Raw genomic sequence first — 18,413 nt, 5'->3', positions numbered from 1 at the left:
ATGGATGCAAGTTCCCATTTATCATTCACATTTGCCATAATGTACATGCAGTTACTGAGCCAAATTCTTCTGGTGCCCAAACTTCTTTAAGGAATCAGTTATGTGTACTTAGAAGGAAATGCATACATTAATTTGAGCCACCAGAAGGCACATAGTAACACTTTCAATTCAGTGAACACTAACGAGTAGTGCAGTGGGGGTACAAAAATGAATTTCTTAAAAAAAAAAGTCTTTATGTTCAGAAACTGACAGGACAGTCTTAACTCAGCCTGAAATGAGGTCAGGAAAGGTACCATCAGAGCATATCTGAACTATGCTGTGAAAAAGAACTCGGGCATAAAGAGACCATTGCAGGCCAAAGTCACCGCACTGTGGATGAAGAAGTACCCATTGAGCTTTCAACACTAATCCAGGTCCAACCACTGTTCTAAACTCAGTCTAACTCCACCATTATGGTTTATAAGTACACTGTGGTATAATCGACCCGTGTTTTCTCCTGTGCCAAAGTAATGTGTATTTTGTGTATGGTTATTTGTTTTGGTTTGTTATCTTTCCACTAACCTAGACATGATATCTAACTTTAGGGATGTAATAACTGGTAACCTTTTTTAAAGGTATCTTTACTCATATGTTATTTTAGTTTATACCCAAAATACCTGCAAGTTTGAGGTGCTTATGATAAATGTCTCATAAAAAATATGACTACAAAATTAGGCATATAGGATAAAAAACTGTAGAGTAAGAAATAAACACCCAAACTGCTCATTGATACACCTTTTACCTAGAGGGTCAGCCAGTAAAACTATTCAGCCTTGCAAGCTACATGGCCTCTTTCACAACTTCTCATCCCTGCCATTGTCATTCAAAAGCCACATATCATTATACAAATTAACATGTGTGACTGTGTTTCCAAAAACCTTTATTTTCAAAACCAGACTACAGGCCAGATTTGGTTCAAAGGCCGTAGTGTGCTGACTCTTGGTCTATACAAAAAATGTAGTTCTTACAGACACGGTGATGGAGAATTATACTGTTAATCTTTATCAGCTTTAAGAGATTTCATTACCAGAGGAATTTTTGAATTTCTGTATTCTGCTGAATACTTTCTCTGCTTAAAGGAGAAAACTCTCTTTCTGGCCACGTTAAATAGCTATATATATTTCTCCATCATTTGGCTCTCAGCCCATATGAAAGAATGAAAGGAAGGTCCCAAATAAGCCTTTTTTTCTCCTCTAAACTGAGCATGTTGGACCCAGATCTTTCTTGAGGGAACACCATGTGAAACATTCATTGCACTTCACTACCAAAAACAAAAGTCCTCCACTTTCTCTGATGAACTAATAAACATCTTGATTAAATCTAAGATCAGAGAAGCACCCAAAACAAATCAAATTCTCTATGAAGCAGCTTAAATTCTCATAAATCTCTTCCATACCACTCAAAGTTAACCGTTTTAATTCTGATCTACCTGTGAAACGGAAGTGTCAACACAAGGAAGCATTTTCTTTCCTAAGATTTCAGGACATGTATTTTTCTTCTGCTTTTCACAGTCCGTATTCCTTAGGTTGTTCCACATGGCAAGAAGCAGAGAGCAGCTCAGGTCATCTTGGTTAATGGGGATGTATTTTAAAGCTACATGGGAAGTAATGAGGATGGGAAAAAGTCTCAGTACCCAAGCAGACAGGGCAAAAGACGAACCGGAACATCATTCATCACTGTTCTGAGAACTGTAGCCCTACCCTGCTGTCATGTGTTCTGGTAACCCAGCCTCAGTTCTAATAGTCCCTCCTGCTCCTCCTTCAGTTCTTCCTATTTACTTTACTTATAGTTTACTTATAGTTTATAGTTTTCTACTTGACTAACGGCTAAATTCTATCCCTTCTCTGTATAATTTACAGCTTAGATTTTCTCCTAGCTTCCACTGCCTCAGTGTCCCTACTACTGTATGTTTTCTACTTATTGCTTGCTCTAAGTTTATCTATTATTACCCCAACACACCTATGTTTCATATTCAAATTCCATAAGGGAGAGGAATTAATTGGGTTTGCTAGTCACTATAGAATTCAGAGATTCTGATGGATAAAGAAGCTGTGATACAAATATACAGTGGAATACTACCCAAACATAAAAAAGAATAAAATAATGCCATTTGCAGCAACATGGATGAGATTATCATACTAAGTGAAGTAAGTCAGAAAGAAAAAGACAAATACCACATGATATTACTTATATGTGGAATCTAAAATATGGCACAAATGAACCTATCTACAAAACAGAAACAGACACACAGAGATCAGGCTTGTGGTTGTCTGGGGGAAGTGGGTAGGGAGGAGGATGGATTGGGAATTTGGGGTTGGCAGATGCAAACTATTACATTTAAAATGGATAAACAACAAGGTCCTAGTGTATGGGGAACTGTATCCAATCTCCTGGCATAAACCACAATGGAAAAGATTATTTTAAAAAGAATGAAATGTATATATGTGTAAAAAAAAAAAAGAATTCAGAGATTCTGTACCAGAACACCTCAAAGATTCTGACCAAGAGGGTGCCTTTTGTTCTGGTGCCCACTGCTGGATAACCAGATGTGTGGTCTAAGTCACAGGATAATGTGATACAATAAATGGATACCTTTGGTAAGGAAAACCTCAGGAATAAAGCTGTGTGCATGAGAGACTCAAGCATTATGCCCTATCAGGTATGCCTTTATTAGTCTACATGAAAATGTTCAGAAATAAAAAGCATCTTCCTTTACAAAAACTAAATAACTTCTATCATTTTTAACATAACTTTCTTATAAACAGCTGGAATATTTGTCTAAATTCAAGGACTAATTCATTTTCACTTCTTTATGTGATTATAATGTTATAATTATTTCTAATGGGGAACTTGTATCTATTTTTGTTTTGTAATTTTAATAAATTTAAGTTTTAAATGACTCAAAGAATTTTGTCTCTGGGACTTAGCAAACTTTTTGTTGTTTGTTTTTTAATATTAAGAAAAGTTCACACTGATACTACGACTAATGAAGATGTATGTTTCAAAAATATATATATATTAGACGGTCCCTTATATGTTTGTGTTTGAGTAATAGTCTATATGTTTTAAAGCAAATATTATTACACATTGATTATATCACCTGTATTTTATAAAAATTTGTTGAAAATGTGAAAGGAAAACATGGCTAGCCTTGAAATAGTTAACAAGTTAATTTTGTGCTGAGTTTAAAATTTTATATCAAAATTATGTTTTAGCTTATAAAATCTTACAATCTTATAAACCATTTTATTATTACAATTTAGGAATAATCAGGAAGGATATATAAACATGTAAAACCTGTTTTACATTTCCATTTAAATTTCTCATTTATTTATCTGAGTATCTTAAGTTGGGATCATTTTTCTAATTGGCATTCCAAATAGAAGTATTTTTTTTTCAATACTTCATTAAACAGGGTAAATATCCATGCTATCTCTACAAAAGATATGCCAAACAATCAATAAACATAACAATAGCGGTACAATACATTTTTCTAAATACTCAGTGATTGATCACTTCTGCCCAAGTCAATTCCAGAAGAACTACAGAATGGAGAGGAATTTGGATACATCATTATGCTGCGGCCAGTTGGCTCAACAACATGGACCAAGGAAAGAGTACCATTTGTAGAATCGTCAAGGTTTGTTTATAGAAATGAAAGCATCACCCCCCTCTCTCCCTTTGAAGTCAAAGTGGGTGTATATAATAAGAAAGGAGAAGGAGCTCTGAGTACCACGTCCATTGTCTACTCTGGAGAAGATGGTAAGTTGTGGTCAGCACTGGAATGCTCCACCTTGAGACTGTATGTATATTTTGCATTTGTTTTCATGAACAACTCTGCTGAAGATGGTTGTGTCTTTCTCTGGATGGTAGAACCTCAATTGGCCCCAAGGGGAACTTCTGTTCAAAGTTTTTCTGCTTCGGAAATGGAGGTTTCATGGAATGCTATTGCCTGGAACAGAAACACTGGAAGAGTTCTGGGCTATGAGGTAATCCACATTAATTTCAGTTTCTACTATGAATATGCCAGCTAGCAATAGCTCTGTTCAACAGTCCTGTACTACTAACCTAGTTCTTAGTATATGGTAGTATATGTCTAAAGCTATAGAGAGGAACTAATGGAGGGGACCTTTCGGGTGATCTTAAGCAAGCAAAGTAACAAATGGTAGCATTTAAAGAGTAATCAGGTGATTATCTTATTTAATTATCCAAACTGCAGTCATGTTTTTTTGTTTTTTGTGGTACGCGGGCCTCTCACTGTTGTGGCCTCTCCCGTTGCGGAGCACAGGCTCCGGACGCGCAGGCTCAGCGGCCATGGCTCATGGGCCCAGCCGCTCCGCGGCATGTGGGATCCTCCCGGACCGGGGCACAAACCCCTATCCCCTGCATCGGCAGGAGGACTCTCAACCACTGCGCCACCAAGGAAGCCCAGTCATGTTTGTTTTTTGGGGAGAAGTAAACATTTAATCTTCAGTGATCTTAAACCATAGAAGAGTCTCACTGGGAAACCTGCTCTAAGAACTGGAGCATAACTTGCAAAAAGTTAGTCATCTCGGAAAAGGCAGTTAAGCGATAAGAAAAAGCCTAAATTCTCCTAATCTGTCATTTATAGTCTATCTAGAATGAGGCCAATCACTTTGAATTTATGGGCCTTCATTCTCACAAAGTTAAGGGATGAGACTTATTAATCACTTATTGTTCCTTTGACTTGTAAATCTAATGATTCACAAAATGAGTTACAAGGTTTAATTTATTTTGGAGTTAGAATAAAACTATGATTTTGCCTTGTACTGTTCTTTTTATTTTTTTCTTTTTATCTGAACCCTCTTGTCCAAACAGAAAGTTCTACTCATACGGTAACAGATAGATGCCTCTGCCACTCCAATCCTAGAATGCCTTACCTCTTATCTGAACCCTATTTATTTCTCAAAGTTCATCTCTAGTCTCCCCTGCTCTTTGAACCCTTCTCTGATCACTCCCTGATACTACGTTTCTTCAAATTCTTTTAGCATTTATTTCCATATCACTTTTTTGGGATGCATGCTCTGCTTTCTTTTTACATATGTACTCTAATATCTTAACTAGATTATAAGAGGTTCAAAGGCAGACACTATGCTTTAATCTCTCTTGTCTTTTTCAATATGCCTAAAACAGTGCTAATGCACAGGAAGGCCTCAGGATAAGCTGAATTATTAATTCATCTATGATTTAAAAAACTCTCCAGGAAATGTCAATAGTAAAACATAATGTAAGTCTTTGATTGATAGTATGAATCTTGTTTTTTTCTGACTTATTGTATACCCTTTGTTAAAGCTGTCAACCTTTAGATATTTCATGAAATATTTTATTGTGGTAATCTAAACAAACCTAGGTTCTCTAATTTCCATTGTGAATTTGTATTCTTTTATTTTTCCCTATAAATTTTGGACTTTGATTATTTTGTTATTATTGTATAACCATTTTAATTGGAAAATATTCTCTCATTTATGCGCCTGACTTCTTCCCATATGCCACTGTGGTTGACAGTTGTTAGGGAACAATAAAATTTTTTGTTCTTTGTTTTTAATGATCAGGTCTTATACTGGACAGATGACTCCAAAGAATCCGTGATTGGTAAAATTAGGGTCAGTGGAAATGTCACAACCAAAAACATCACAGGGCTGAAAGCTAACACCGTCTACTTTGCTTCCGTGAGAGCTTACAACACTGCTGGGACAGGGCCCTCAAGCCCCCCAGCCAATGGGACCACCAAGAAGTCTCGTAAGTATATATCACATTGCAGGGACCAAGATTCACCTACAGTTAGAAACATTCCTTTGCTCAATTTCCATTTCATTCTTACCACCTCATCATTTTACTGATCACTTTATTTAGTCAAGTGGGTTTGTCCCTTAAATCTGGATAACTGTTGAAACTTTCTAGTAACAAAATCAAAATGAACTGTTCTGATCTTTTTGGAATTGCAAAAGAGAAAATATTTTCAGTATAAATGAAAGACAGAGAATATAATGGCTCCAATGCCCTCTTCCAACTTGAGTTCATAACCTGACCTCCCATCCTTGGACTGTTAAGTGGTTACTTAATCTTTCAGTCTCAAGATCCTCATCTGTAAAATGAAGGGAAAATAGTACCTATTTTCTCACTGGGTTTTGTTCAAGATTAAAAGAGATAATTAATAGAAAGTGTCCAGTACATACTTTAGTAAGTGCTTAGTCAATGATTTTTTTTGTTTGTTTTTGTTGGTTTGGTTTACCATTTGAGCCTTGATGTGATCCTTGCACTGTCAGATATCTAGATCTTTCCTTCTATGATATTTTATCACTGCAAATTACTTGGTAGCCCCTGAAATCCAAGAATTAACTCTTGTGCTTCTTTTTATCTCCCTTAACAATAAGCTAAATATCTTTTACACAGATAGGACCTACTAAATAAAGGATGAAGAGTTGATTGTTGCTGCATTTGTCCTGTGAGTGAGTCTGGTATTGCATAAATATTCCATAATATGAAGCAAAGTAGTAAATAGCAAACTGATCAGATGTGACTTAGTAAGAGCTGCAATTTGTGATTTTTTATAATTGCATAATATTTACATATTTCTTGTATATTGTAGATGAACATAAATTGTGTTAACAGGCTTTTTAAAACACATTCTTTGGTCTCTAAATCCCAATGAAAAAGAGTAACAAATATAGTTGCTGAATTCTGAGAATGACTAAGACATGAATTCACTGCTACTAACCGACAGGAAAAAATAGAGCTTGCCTTTAAATACTGCATTCGTTTTTCCCTGTGTATTGGGAAAGAATAGGTGGTTTAAAAAAGTTTGAAAATCAAGTGATACAAAGTTTTTTTTTTCCATATACATATTTTTCATGTCCAAAAAGAACTTGGGAATCATCTCAGTTAATAGGTCTTTGATTACAGACCGCATTATCCACTTGTGTTCATATCACCAGCCAGTAGCCAGAGATTTGTGTTCTAATTCTGGGTACGTCAGTGACTCATGACCTGACACAGGATAAGACATTCCATTTTTCTGCTTTAATTTTCTTAACTATCAAATGGAAATTTTCTCTGCCCTCACTATTTTCTCAAATTATCAATGAGGCACAAACGAGGTTCTGATTATAGGAGCACATTGGAAAATACAAAGTACTGTGGAACTGCTAAGCAGGAAACAAACAGATGAACAAAAACTCTCTAGTACCAGTCCATTTTAAGGGAAGAGTACGTGTGGATCAACAACTCTTAAACCAGCTCCCCTTCAATCCCCTAGTTTGATAAAGACGTTATGAGTGATCTTCTAGAACTGACTAGCTAGAGATGTGGTTCTATTCCTCTTCCTGTTTTACTCCATTTTGACCAAGTTGATGAACTCATTGCCATATACCTGTATGAACGATTTGCTTCCATGGTCCTTCTGGAGTCTAGCCTCTTTCAGTTAATCTGAAAATCTGATTGAAATCTCCAATCAATCAGTGGTTTTAAATTTGCCCAGACATTTCCTTCTAGCTGATTGAGAGATGCCAAACTCACAGAAACTCTTGTGTGTAATTTAGTTTCTATCTCAGGCAAAATCAAGGGTGATTAGAAATGCATAAAGATAGTATCAAAAAAACCTCACAGATCTGACAGATCTGTGACAAACTGACAGACATTTTAGTGTAGTTGTTGACGTAACACTCAAGCCGACTCATATTACATGCGATTCCATTAACCAGTTTAAGGTGGGCTGAGACCTGAACAATAAACTTAATTATCAAAAAGATATAGAGCTATAGATATATACATGATATACATAGGAGACCATGTATATACATCTATATATACACACACACATATACAGTTGTTTTTCAGTAGCCTAGGGGGATTGGTTCCAGGAGCATCCACAGATGCCCAAGTCCCTTATGTAAAATGGCACAGGGTTTGCATATAACCTACATACATCCTCCGTATAATTTAAATCATCTCTAGATTACTTATTATACCTAAAACAATAAATGTTATGTAACTAGTTGCAAATACAATGTAAATAGTATGTAAATAGTTGTTAGCAAATTCAAGTTTTGCTTTTTGGAACTTTCTGGAATTTCTTTCAAATATTTTCAATCCTAACTTGGTCGAATCTGCCAATGTGGAACCCAGAGATACGCAGATACAGAGGGCCACCTGTAAAAACATACATACATACATATATACATATAACCTTAAAAATAATTTATTTCCTTTAACTTGAATTTGTTTGATTGTAAATGCAACCTAAATTAAATTAACCTAAATTGTCCATGTGATAGTTTGTGCTAACCTACTCTATGTGTTTAGGCACAAAACTTGTTTTAGACACAGGTTTGCTCAGTTGACCCACTTGGTCCTACAAATGGGCTTGACTGAAATTTGGATTAAATGCCAAGAACATTGTTAGTGGTTTGTCTGAGTGTTCACGTGAGATCAGTCTTATCAAAAAGTAGGAGACATATCCTTTGAAAACACTTTAATTAACAGGGAGTAATTTTATCAAGATACAGTGCTAGAATATATCTGCTGAGAGAAGAGCGACATGAGAGTCAAAGTATAAAGTGAAGTTTAGTGTTTCTTTAGCATCTGCCTTCTTTTTTGATTCAATCAAACACACAAAAACCCTTGTAAATCCTAATCTCTTTCATGAAAACCTTGTTTCAATATTTCTTAAATTTGGCTTTCACCAGCCTGTGTGCATCAGCATTTTTATAAAAATATCCAACAAGGACTTGAGAATAAGGTTCTACAAGACTCTATCTCGTATTTGGATACCAATAAAACCTCTAATTTTATTCTTTCAACATTTTTTATCACTAACATTATGAAAATAGAATAGAAACTACTTTAGTCTCCTATTGTTGCTATTCAAATTAGCACAACTTAGTGGTTGAAAACAATATAAATTTGTTTTCATACACTTCTAGAGGTCAAAAGTCAGAAATGAGTTCCACTGGCTGGAAAACAAGATATGGGTAAGGGCTGTGTTCCTTTTGGAAACTCTAGAAGAGCACTTGTTTCCGTGCATTTTCTGTCCTTTAGAGAGCCTTCTCTCCTTGGCTTGTGGCCCCTGCCTCTATCTTCAATGCCAGCCTCATGGTATCCTCAAGTCTTCCTCTGACTCTGACTTCCTCTTCTATCTTCACATATCCTCTGACTCTGGCTCTCTTGCCTTCTTTTTTCCTTCATCAGCATCCTTGTAATTACATTGAACCCACCCGGAGAATCCAGGATTATTTATCCACGTCAAGATCCTTAACATAATCACATGTGCAACAAGTAACATATCCACAGGTTTTGGGGATTAGAATCTGGACATGTTTGGGAGGCCCTTATTCTGCCTATGACAGTTACAAAATACTGAGCACTCATGTCCCAAGCCCAGCGTTAATATTCTACATACTTATCTCAATTATTACAACACATCAAGGAGTATGTTATTTTAATTCCTAGATACAAGAAAACAGATGCTTAAAAAGGTTCTGCTGTGGCATCTTTTGGACTGGCATACTATGAACATGGACTTTCTGAATCTCTGGATCCCATGGACATTGTACTAGTTTGCAATCTTCATCTCTAACCATCTAAATAGTCTCTCTCCCTCCAGACTCTCAAATCTTCAGTCCAGACCTCAAACTGGCTTGAGATTTTTATCCCTAAAATGGAATCATACTCTCTTCTAATTCCAAAATTTCACTGTCTCCTCTATTCCAGAGAACAAAGAGTAGAGAAAGGTGTACAAGATCTTTCACAGTCTGTCCCCAAATTTCTTTTCATCCCATTCCTCATCTAGCCCTCACAGCACCAGACTTACTGATCTTCTAAAGTTTAACATTCACTTATCTAATTTCACGCATTCTCCCAGTTTGTAGTGGTCCCACCGTGCTTATAAACAGACAAATATCTTTGCTACTGATCTATAAATTTCCCCTTTAATATATTTGCATTTTACTGGGTGATTCTATAACTTTGGACCATTGTGAAATATTATTGGAAATAGCTAGAAAAGAATTTCAGAGTGAAATAAATTTGGGTATGAATCCCAGCCCAGCCATGAACTGTGTGGTAAGTCTAATTACTTAATAACTCAGAACCCATTTTCTCAACTGAAAAACAGAGATGACTGTACTTTCCTCTAGAGTTTGCTCTGAGAACTAAAGGATATAATATATACCAAGGTGACCCAGAGGCAGCCATATAGTGAGAGCTCAATGTGTAGTAGCATATATTATTATATTTCTTCTTTAGAGGTGATTTCACTTTCTTTGCATTTCTTAAAGTAGGAAAGCCCATCTACTTTCTACTTTCTTTCTTTTCATAAATTTGTTGCAGAAATTTTCTTCAAGGGTGATGGAAGGACAGGCAAAGCAAAGATGAGAAATGGCTTTAATGAAACATTGAAGATAGCTCTGATTCTAAGTGCTATCCCTGGATCTAACTTTGATTTTCCATGTCCTTGAGATGACACCAACATTACCTCTGAATAGTGGTGACAGCAAAAAATTCTGCATCCATCACACGTTCATACTGTCACTGTCTAGATTTTCCATTTGATATTTGATCATCCATTGTAAATTCTGAGAAAGCAGAGCTCACATTTACCAAAATCTCTGCCTATTCTGATTGGGTACGCTAAACAGAAGACAGAGGCTTTTTTTTTCAAACATGATGAATTAGTTAATCACTCAAGAAAACAGTGCCTGCCATGAGCCATGCACAGGGTTAGGTGCCTAATGGAGATTAAAACAGGAACAATACCTGCCTTCGGGCTATTGCTATTTTAGTGGGGAGGCAACTTAAAACAAGAAAAAAAATGAAATGAAATAATCAAAAATTATGAAAAGTAATATGAAGAAAATAAGAGGCTGAGATATACATAAGGAGCACCTATATGGGGAAGGCTATATATTTTGATATGACATAAAAGATAAAAAGGAGCTAGTGGACAAAGAGACCTCCAAACAGAAGGAACAGCATATGCAAAGCTTCTGAAGTCTTTGTTATTATTGTTGCTGGTGATGTTGATAGCCTTACAGGTTTTTTTAAAGTAAATATCAGTGGTTTAACATTAAGTATTGTAGCTTACTAAAAATTATATCTTTCCAAAAGAAAACTGAGGAGCACTGCAAGTACAAGTATATTGTGATCCACACAGACTTCGCTTAAATGGAATTTAGATTTACAACCAAAGGGAGAAAAATATTTACATCAACTACAAGAGGAAAAAGCACTGCTTATGTAGACAGAAGTATTCAGAGCCAGTAACAGAAAGTGTTTGCAAATTTTGGTTCAATTTGGCCCCTGATGTCGACTGACTAGCACTCTGTACTGGATTTTTCTTGCTGTAAATAATGCAATCAATCCATATTTAGACATAAAGGAAGCATTAAGCTTTTATTTCATCTTGCACTTATGTTCTTTCTCTCTTTCCCAAATGTCAACCCCATGCTGTTACTTAGAAGTGTAACATAAGAAGTTGTTTTTGAATTGAATTCACAGTGTGAACTACAGTGGAATATAAATGCCATCTACAGAAAAATTGATCACAGGGAAGCCATTAGAGCTGCAGAGGGCTAGTTTAATGTTGCTCTGTCATTTGATTAATAGAAAATTATTTAGTCTTTGGAAATTGCCTGCAAAATTCTTTCAGTAAACTAGAAAAGTGCTTGTTTGTTGAGTAGGTACTTGGTACTTGTACCAAGTAGGTACAAACATCCATGGCATGTTGTTTTACATTATCCACATGACAGTTCTTAGGTAATACAATTTTCAATTTCATCATAGATATTTGCAATCCAGTTTAAGCAAATGCATCAAATTCATGAAACCAGGGCTGTTAAAGGTGTTCATAATAAGATGATGGCCTTTTGAAGCACATTTTAGAAACTTAAAAAAAAAATACTGGACACAAGGCATTGGCATTGGAGTCACACTCATGGACAAAAATAAGAAAAGCTATAGACTATGAGAACTTCCCAGATAATTAGCTGAGACTTCACCACTTTATCTGCCTTTCAAAAAGCACATAAAGAACCCAAGTAAGAGCAAAATTATTAAGGGAAAATCTTGAGTATACCCTAATTATATTTAAGAAGTGAATCTTTTGCAAACTTCAGAATTCTGTTATTAGTAGCAAACTGCATTGAACACAACGGAAAAACTGATTATGTCATAATGCCACAGTGAAGAACTGCTACTCCCACGAAGAGAATTAACAGTTACTGAGCTATTTAGTTTGCACCACTAACCAAGATAGGAATATTTCCTATTTTATTTCATGGGAGCTAAAACTCTTATAACTAAAATATTTTAGTCTCATTCCAAAGATTGGAAAACCAGGCCTCTTGGAAGAGACTGGATACAGATTCAGGTCTCTCTGACTTCAAAGCCCAACACCTCCCAGATAGCATGAGAGGTAACGCATTCCAAATAATCCACACAATTGGCCATTCACACCGTGAGTTCATTCTTGACAGAATGTTTCTCATTTTATGTCCATGGAAAGCCTTACTTCTGTTTTGGTAGATGCGGAAATAAATGCAAATGTTCCAGTATCAGAGACACAATCACTACCATATAGTTAGTAGAAGTCAGTTCTTCTCTCTCTCATTCTGGCACTTCATCAATGGATTCATAGTGTTAAAAGTAGTACTTTTTATCTAAACATGCAAACAAACAGAAAGGGCACAGCAATAGATGAAACCTTCAGAATTCATCACTGCCAGTGACATCAAAGGACTGAATTTATATTTTTGCTGTATTGATTGTATGATGTTGTTAATGTTAGCACTTTGTTTTAAAGAACAAAGTAAAAGAAATGAGTCACAGGAGTATATTAGATATTAAAACTGGTATCTTGTGAGAATTTTTATATTATCTCTTTTATAGCTGAGAAAAAGATTAGAAAAGGCACTTTGGGATAAGTTGAGGGAAAACAGTTACAAAACTATAATCATTGCCATCAGTCCTTCAGAAATAAACGTACTGACAATCGTTCACTGAGTTCTTACCAAGCGCAAAACTCTCAGTCTTTTTATTATGATTGGGTTTATATTGCCAAGAAATGTACTAGGACATGGTTGATCCAATTGGCATGTTCGTCTTATAAATTCACGTGGATTGTTATAGGTTTGGCCATGTCAATTGGCCTTGATTATAGGACAGCATAATGAATGGACTGGCCACACTGTGTCACCTATGGATCTTCCCACAGCCCAGTACATAATTAATATGACCCAAGAAAATCACACAGGACCCCAAGTAGTTTTTCTTTAGCCATCTATTACACAGTCATTTATTCAACATATATGAAATATATGCCTCCTCCTACATGCCAAGCACCATGCTAGATGATGGAATACAGAGTTGAACAAGGCATATGTCCTCAGTAAATTTAAATAAACACAGAGCATGAAAAGCTATAATTCAATGTGATAAGTTCATAATAAAATATGAACTGAGTCCCATGAGAGCATAGGGGAAACATTTATCTCTCCACTACATCCCAAATGAGGTGTAAGTGACTGGGTGAATGATATCCCAGGGGATTGGAGAAGGCAAGTAGATGTATCATAATGCAATGTTGGACACCCTGTGATTCTTCCAGTAGCACATAAGACATTAAATAGCAATTGAGTCAAAACTCCAAAAGAAATAATTTCTATTTCCATCAGTGTTATAATGAGTTAAATATTATGCTCATTCAACCTCACAAATTCAAATAAGATGCCAAAAACATCTTGCTGGGTAGTTTTATCTTTGCCTCTGCTATCCAGCTGAATTATTTTTAATGTCTCCAGTTTCTTAAATCTCAAAAATAATCATGTGGACTCAAATCTTTGAGAAGCAGTGTGCTGTCATGGAGAAAAACTAGATTAAAAATCAAGAGACCAGGATTCTGACTGGGATCAGCCACTCATTAGCTGCATGCTTTTAAAGATGTAGATTTCCAACCTGGACTCTAGTTTGCCGGCATGCAAAATTTTTCAGTTGAACAAGATCCATTCATTTAGAAGGCTGATTCTAAATATGTCTTCCCTTACTTCCCACTACGTTTCTCCCAGAAAACATTAATTTCAGGGAACTAAAAGCACAGTTTGGATTTAGAGTAGACACCTTTTGGGATGATCATCCAGTTTGTAATTTTTCCTCTTCAGGGTTCCTACCAGCTCTATCTATATTAAGTGACATGTATCTTTCTCACTGTCTAGCCACAATTGATTGGGCTAAGATAGAATATGGCCAAATTAAGCCAATCATCAGCTTTTACTTGGAAATTCTAGCTTGGACTATCTCTGAACAGAGGAAATTTCAAACCTCAGGTGTAGGTGAGCAGTCATGATTTCTGCCACACTCACTGAGAAGAACAAAGAGATGGTCTATGGCAAGATGAGCATGCAGCAAAAACTACTGTGAGAGGTACAGAGAGGAACTTCTTGGCTTTTGGACATTTTTTGTCCCTTCTGAGGCTCTGCTGCATTCTGCCAGGAATTCTAAGAGAGTCCCCTATATCCTTTACAGTATATTCCTAATATTTTGTTTTAAAACACCTTGAGTTGGTTGTATTACTTACAGTGAAAGTCCTAACTAGTACATGATTATTAAGTAAAGGACTACTAGGAATTAATACCTTTGTGTTGATATATGTAAGAAGTTTGCCACCTGAGTTTGTCTGAGATGCTTATTGATTGACGGACAAATTAAACACTAGATAAAGGAGCCCTCCCTCTATTCATATATAGTAAAGTAAACAAATTCAACAGCAGTGATTAATAAATTAATACTGGACATCCAGCATGCCATTATTAATTCATAAGTTTGTCACAGAGATATTTCCAAATGACCGGAATTTGAATGAATTTGCTTACTCTGATTAGAATTAATATGATATTTCAAAAGACACTGAAAACATTTTAGCTCCTTCTATGCTAATTATCCACGATTTATTTTCCCTTTTCATGTCAATGGGTCATATAGTAACCATGAGCTAATTTAAATTCATTTGGATCTTTGATTATCTTTTTAAAGCTCCAAGCCAACCACCAGCTAACATCGCCTGGAAGCTGACAAACTCTAAATTATGCCTAAACTGGGAGCATGTAAAAACCATGGAAAATGAGTCTGAAGTATTGGGCTACAAGGTGAGTATTCTGTTTTTCTTTTAACCATATCAATTAACTTACTAAGGGACCAGAAATGTCAGAACCAAATAAGAAACAAATTTTATGCCCATGGAAATATAGGAATCTTTTTTTTCCAATGTTCTGAAAATACTTGGCATTGCTGCTTTTAAATTCTTCATGGAAAATTTTATATTGTGAGGTCAGAATGTGTCATGGAGCATTAAGAAATAAAACTTTATAGTATGCAACATTCTTTTTTCAAGTGACTCCCCTTGCCATCAAAAAATGATGGTGTACGTAGATAGTAACTGTGAGATGAGTATGAGGTCAAAAAGTATATTCAAATAGAATTTCTAGAACTTAGGCTACAGTAGGATATCATCTTTTAACAACATAAAAGGACTCCAACAAGAGTATAGTCAAAAACCCAGAGCAAACCATTTCCATCAGTGGTAATGAACATCCTCTCCTGGCAAATGCATATAGTATTCAGACAACTGAAATGGGTCCAAACTAACCAGTAACTTTTCACGGCAAGCTCCAAAGATAATGGCCTCAAGCTATTTAATTAATAGAGATAAATCTATTCTCATTTCAGAAGCACTGGCCAAAAAGGAAATCTTTCTCTTAACAACTAAATTTAAAGAAAAGGCACAGACCAGATATTTCCATCCAAGGATTACAGCATGTATAATGCTCGCAGTGTTATAGTGTTCCATAAGAGTTTCTGAACCTTAGATATCATTTAACTTGATTCACCATTTTATTCAGATTCTGTACCGGCAAAACAGACAGAGTAAAACTCATATTTTGGAAACAAACAACACATCTGCTGAGCTTCTGGTTCCATTTGAAGAGGACTACTTGATTGAAATAAGAACAGTTAGTGATGGTGGGGATGGAAGCAGCAGTGAGGAAATTAGGATTCCAAAAATGTCAAGTAAGTTGAATTACCATTCCTGTTGTAGATTTTGAATCCAGACAGATGCCAGCATGAAATCTGGGCTCTGTGAATCTTTCCAATTCTTGTTTAAATGTTGGGTGAAAAAATAAAAGGTCTACGGTTTCACTTTTCAATTGTGAGCAAGAGGTGATGAGTCAACTTTCTTTAATCCCTCAGATTTACACATGCTTATAAATCACAAACAGTTTTATATTTCCTCATTTTGAATCTAAAAAAAAACAAACCCTCACAACTGTGTGTCATTGGTATATGTTTCATTCTACTGGCACAAAAACGAGAAAGTTTTTCCATGGCTACTTACTTGGAGGCTTCTGAGAGCAAGGATAGCAAATATGAAGCACATGTACATAACACCTCTCTTCCCATTTTCATGGCGGACATCACTAATCGATTACAACATTCATACAGAGCTGGGTCAGTACTTTCAAATCCTCTCAATATGATGTCCTAAGCAGGCATCACCAATCGGTCATATTTAGCATGTAATAATAATTTATTATTTCTTCTTCAGAAGAATCACTCACGTATCTACCTGAAGCTGTGACTGAGTATAAGTCATCAGCCGCCACGTTAGCCAATACTACTCTGCCCTGTAGTCAGACTTGCCCAATTTTAGGCATTTTTCTTTCTTATTTTTATATTTAAAACAGATATCCTAGGACAGAGGGTTAAATACACTTCCTAAAATTAAATCCAATATAAGTGAAACAAGTGTACTAAAATGTGCTATTAAAAGAGAAATAACAGTATGCATTTTAGTTCATTAAGAATTAATCTAACAAGTAATTTTACTTTTTCTCAAGACATTTTGTTTCACTTTTATATTTTGCAGGTTTGAGTTCCAGAGGAGTTTCAGTCATAGAACCTAGCATCCATTTCCTGTCAATTGTCATCATGATTTTTTACTGTTTTGCTATTCAGGCTCTTATATGATGAAGAAAACAATAAATCTTTGAGTTTTTTTTGATAGCAAATCATTCTGTAAATAAGCTCTCCAGCCCTTGTTACAAGATACATTCTTAAAACTGACTTGTTAGGAAAGAAAAAATGTATATTATGAAAATCTTGTAAATATCTATGGTACATTAATAAAACAATTTTAAACACTTTGGAATTTTAAAGTCCACACATGATTACACACATTCAGAAGGTGCCAAATTAATGCATGGAGTTGTCACTACTGTGGCTTTTAAGTAACTTAAACGGAGAGTATAAATAACTCTCTTGATGACGATGGTCAATATGAAAGAAACTGTAGTTTCCATAGCTAAGATGTCCATTTACTATATGCTCCAGGCAATTTAATTCAGTAAATTAAAATTTCACCCTAGTTGGAAATAAAGTAAAATCATTTGTTTATCCTTGGGGTTCTTTAAAAATGTAAGCTATTGTAAAGCATGCTGTGTTTTATCTCTGAATCAAATTGGGACAAGAAATATTTGTACCCAGTAATATATTCATGTACTTGATGTTCTTCTCAACTCACTTTTCTATCAGTTCGGTAATAAAAATGGCAAAAAAAGAAAGAAGAAAAAGAAAAGAAAAAGAAAAAAAGATTCCTATATTTCCATGGGCATAAAATTTCTGGCAAAGAAAAAGAAAAGAAGGGAAAAAGGAACCAGCAAAAACATCTAATGAATCTTGTATACAGTAAGCAATTTCTTACAGCAAAGTTTAATTTTAAAATCAATTCTGAATTCTCCCAAGGAAGAGGTTGCATGAACAATTCTCAGGTAATTATTACAAAGTGTTAGCAATGTGTGTGGTGTTTATTTTTGTATTATAAATAAATCTGGGAATGGAATTACTTTACAAAGTGTTTTTGACATTTTGGTCAAAAAATATATATATATTTTTGCCAATCTTCTCTGCAACTATTAAAAATAATTCTATACCATCCAAGGCTTAGAAAGATTTTTGTGGGTTGACTCTTCTCTATGATGTACCTGATAAAGTCAGCAGTCTCACTTCTTGGGATTGCACAGTCTGGACAAAGCAGCCTGGGAAGAGGAAAGGTTAATGAGGGAGCCCATGCCCTTCTAAGTAATCATCTATCCTTCACAAACAGCCTTGAGGGGTTTGTCCTGCTGTCAGCCTGCTCTAGCTCCCAGCCAATCATGTTTGATGTCCTGCGAAGCTGGGAGTGAGGAATGGTCACACTAGTATTGCCTTCTTAACATGGCACAACCTCTTAATTAATTTATGCTGAAAATATTTGAACTCTCCTCCCAACTCTCAAATCACACAATCCTCAAAACTGGATTCTGTCATTT

The 18,413-nt window shown here is 35.5% G+C and overlaps 1 protein-coding gene across 1 annotated transcript in view; it reads left to right on the top strand.

The window, feature by feature from the left end:
- Window positions 1–18,037, top strand: part of CNTN6 (contactin 6) — a 237,857-nt gene extending 219,820 nt beyond the window's left edge. Inside the window, 7 exon segments of the mRNA XM_060308373.1 lie at window positions 3,567–3,801; window positions 3,913–4,028; window positions 5,613–5,799; window positions 15,082–15,194; window positions 15,948–16,116; window positions 16,973–17,040; window positions 17,042–18,037. Of these exon segments, the coding sequence (XP_060164356.1) occupies window positions 3,567–3,801; window positions 3,913–4,028; window positions 5,613–5,799; window positions 15,082–15,194; window positions 15,948–16,116; window positions 16,973–17,040; window positions 17,042–17,107 (954 nt within the window). The 3' untranslated portion in view covers window positions 17,108–18,037.
- Window positions 18,038–18,413: the final 376 nt, after the last annotated feature.

The sequence above is a fragment of the Globicephala melas genome, chromosome 11 (assembly GCF_963455315.2).
Source record: "Globicephala melas chromosome 11, mGloMel1.2, whole genome shotgun sequence".
In the NCBI taxonomy this organism is placed as follows: domain Eukaryota; kingdom Metazoa; phylum Chordata; class Mammalia; order Artiodactyla; family Delphinidae; genus Globicephala; species Globicephala melas.
The sequence above is the reverse complement of the archived record's forward strand: the minus strand, read 5'-3'. Positions and strand labels throughout refer to the sequence as shown.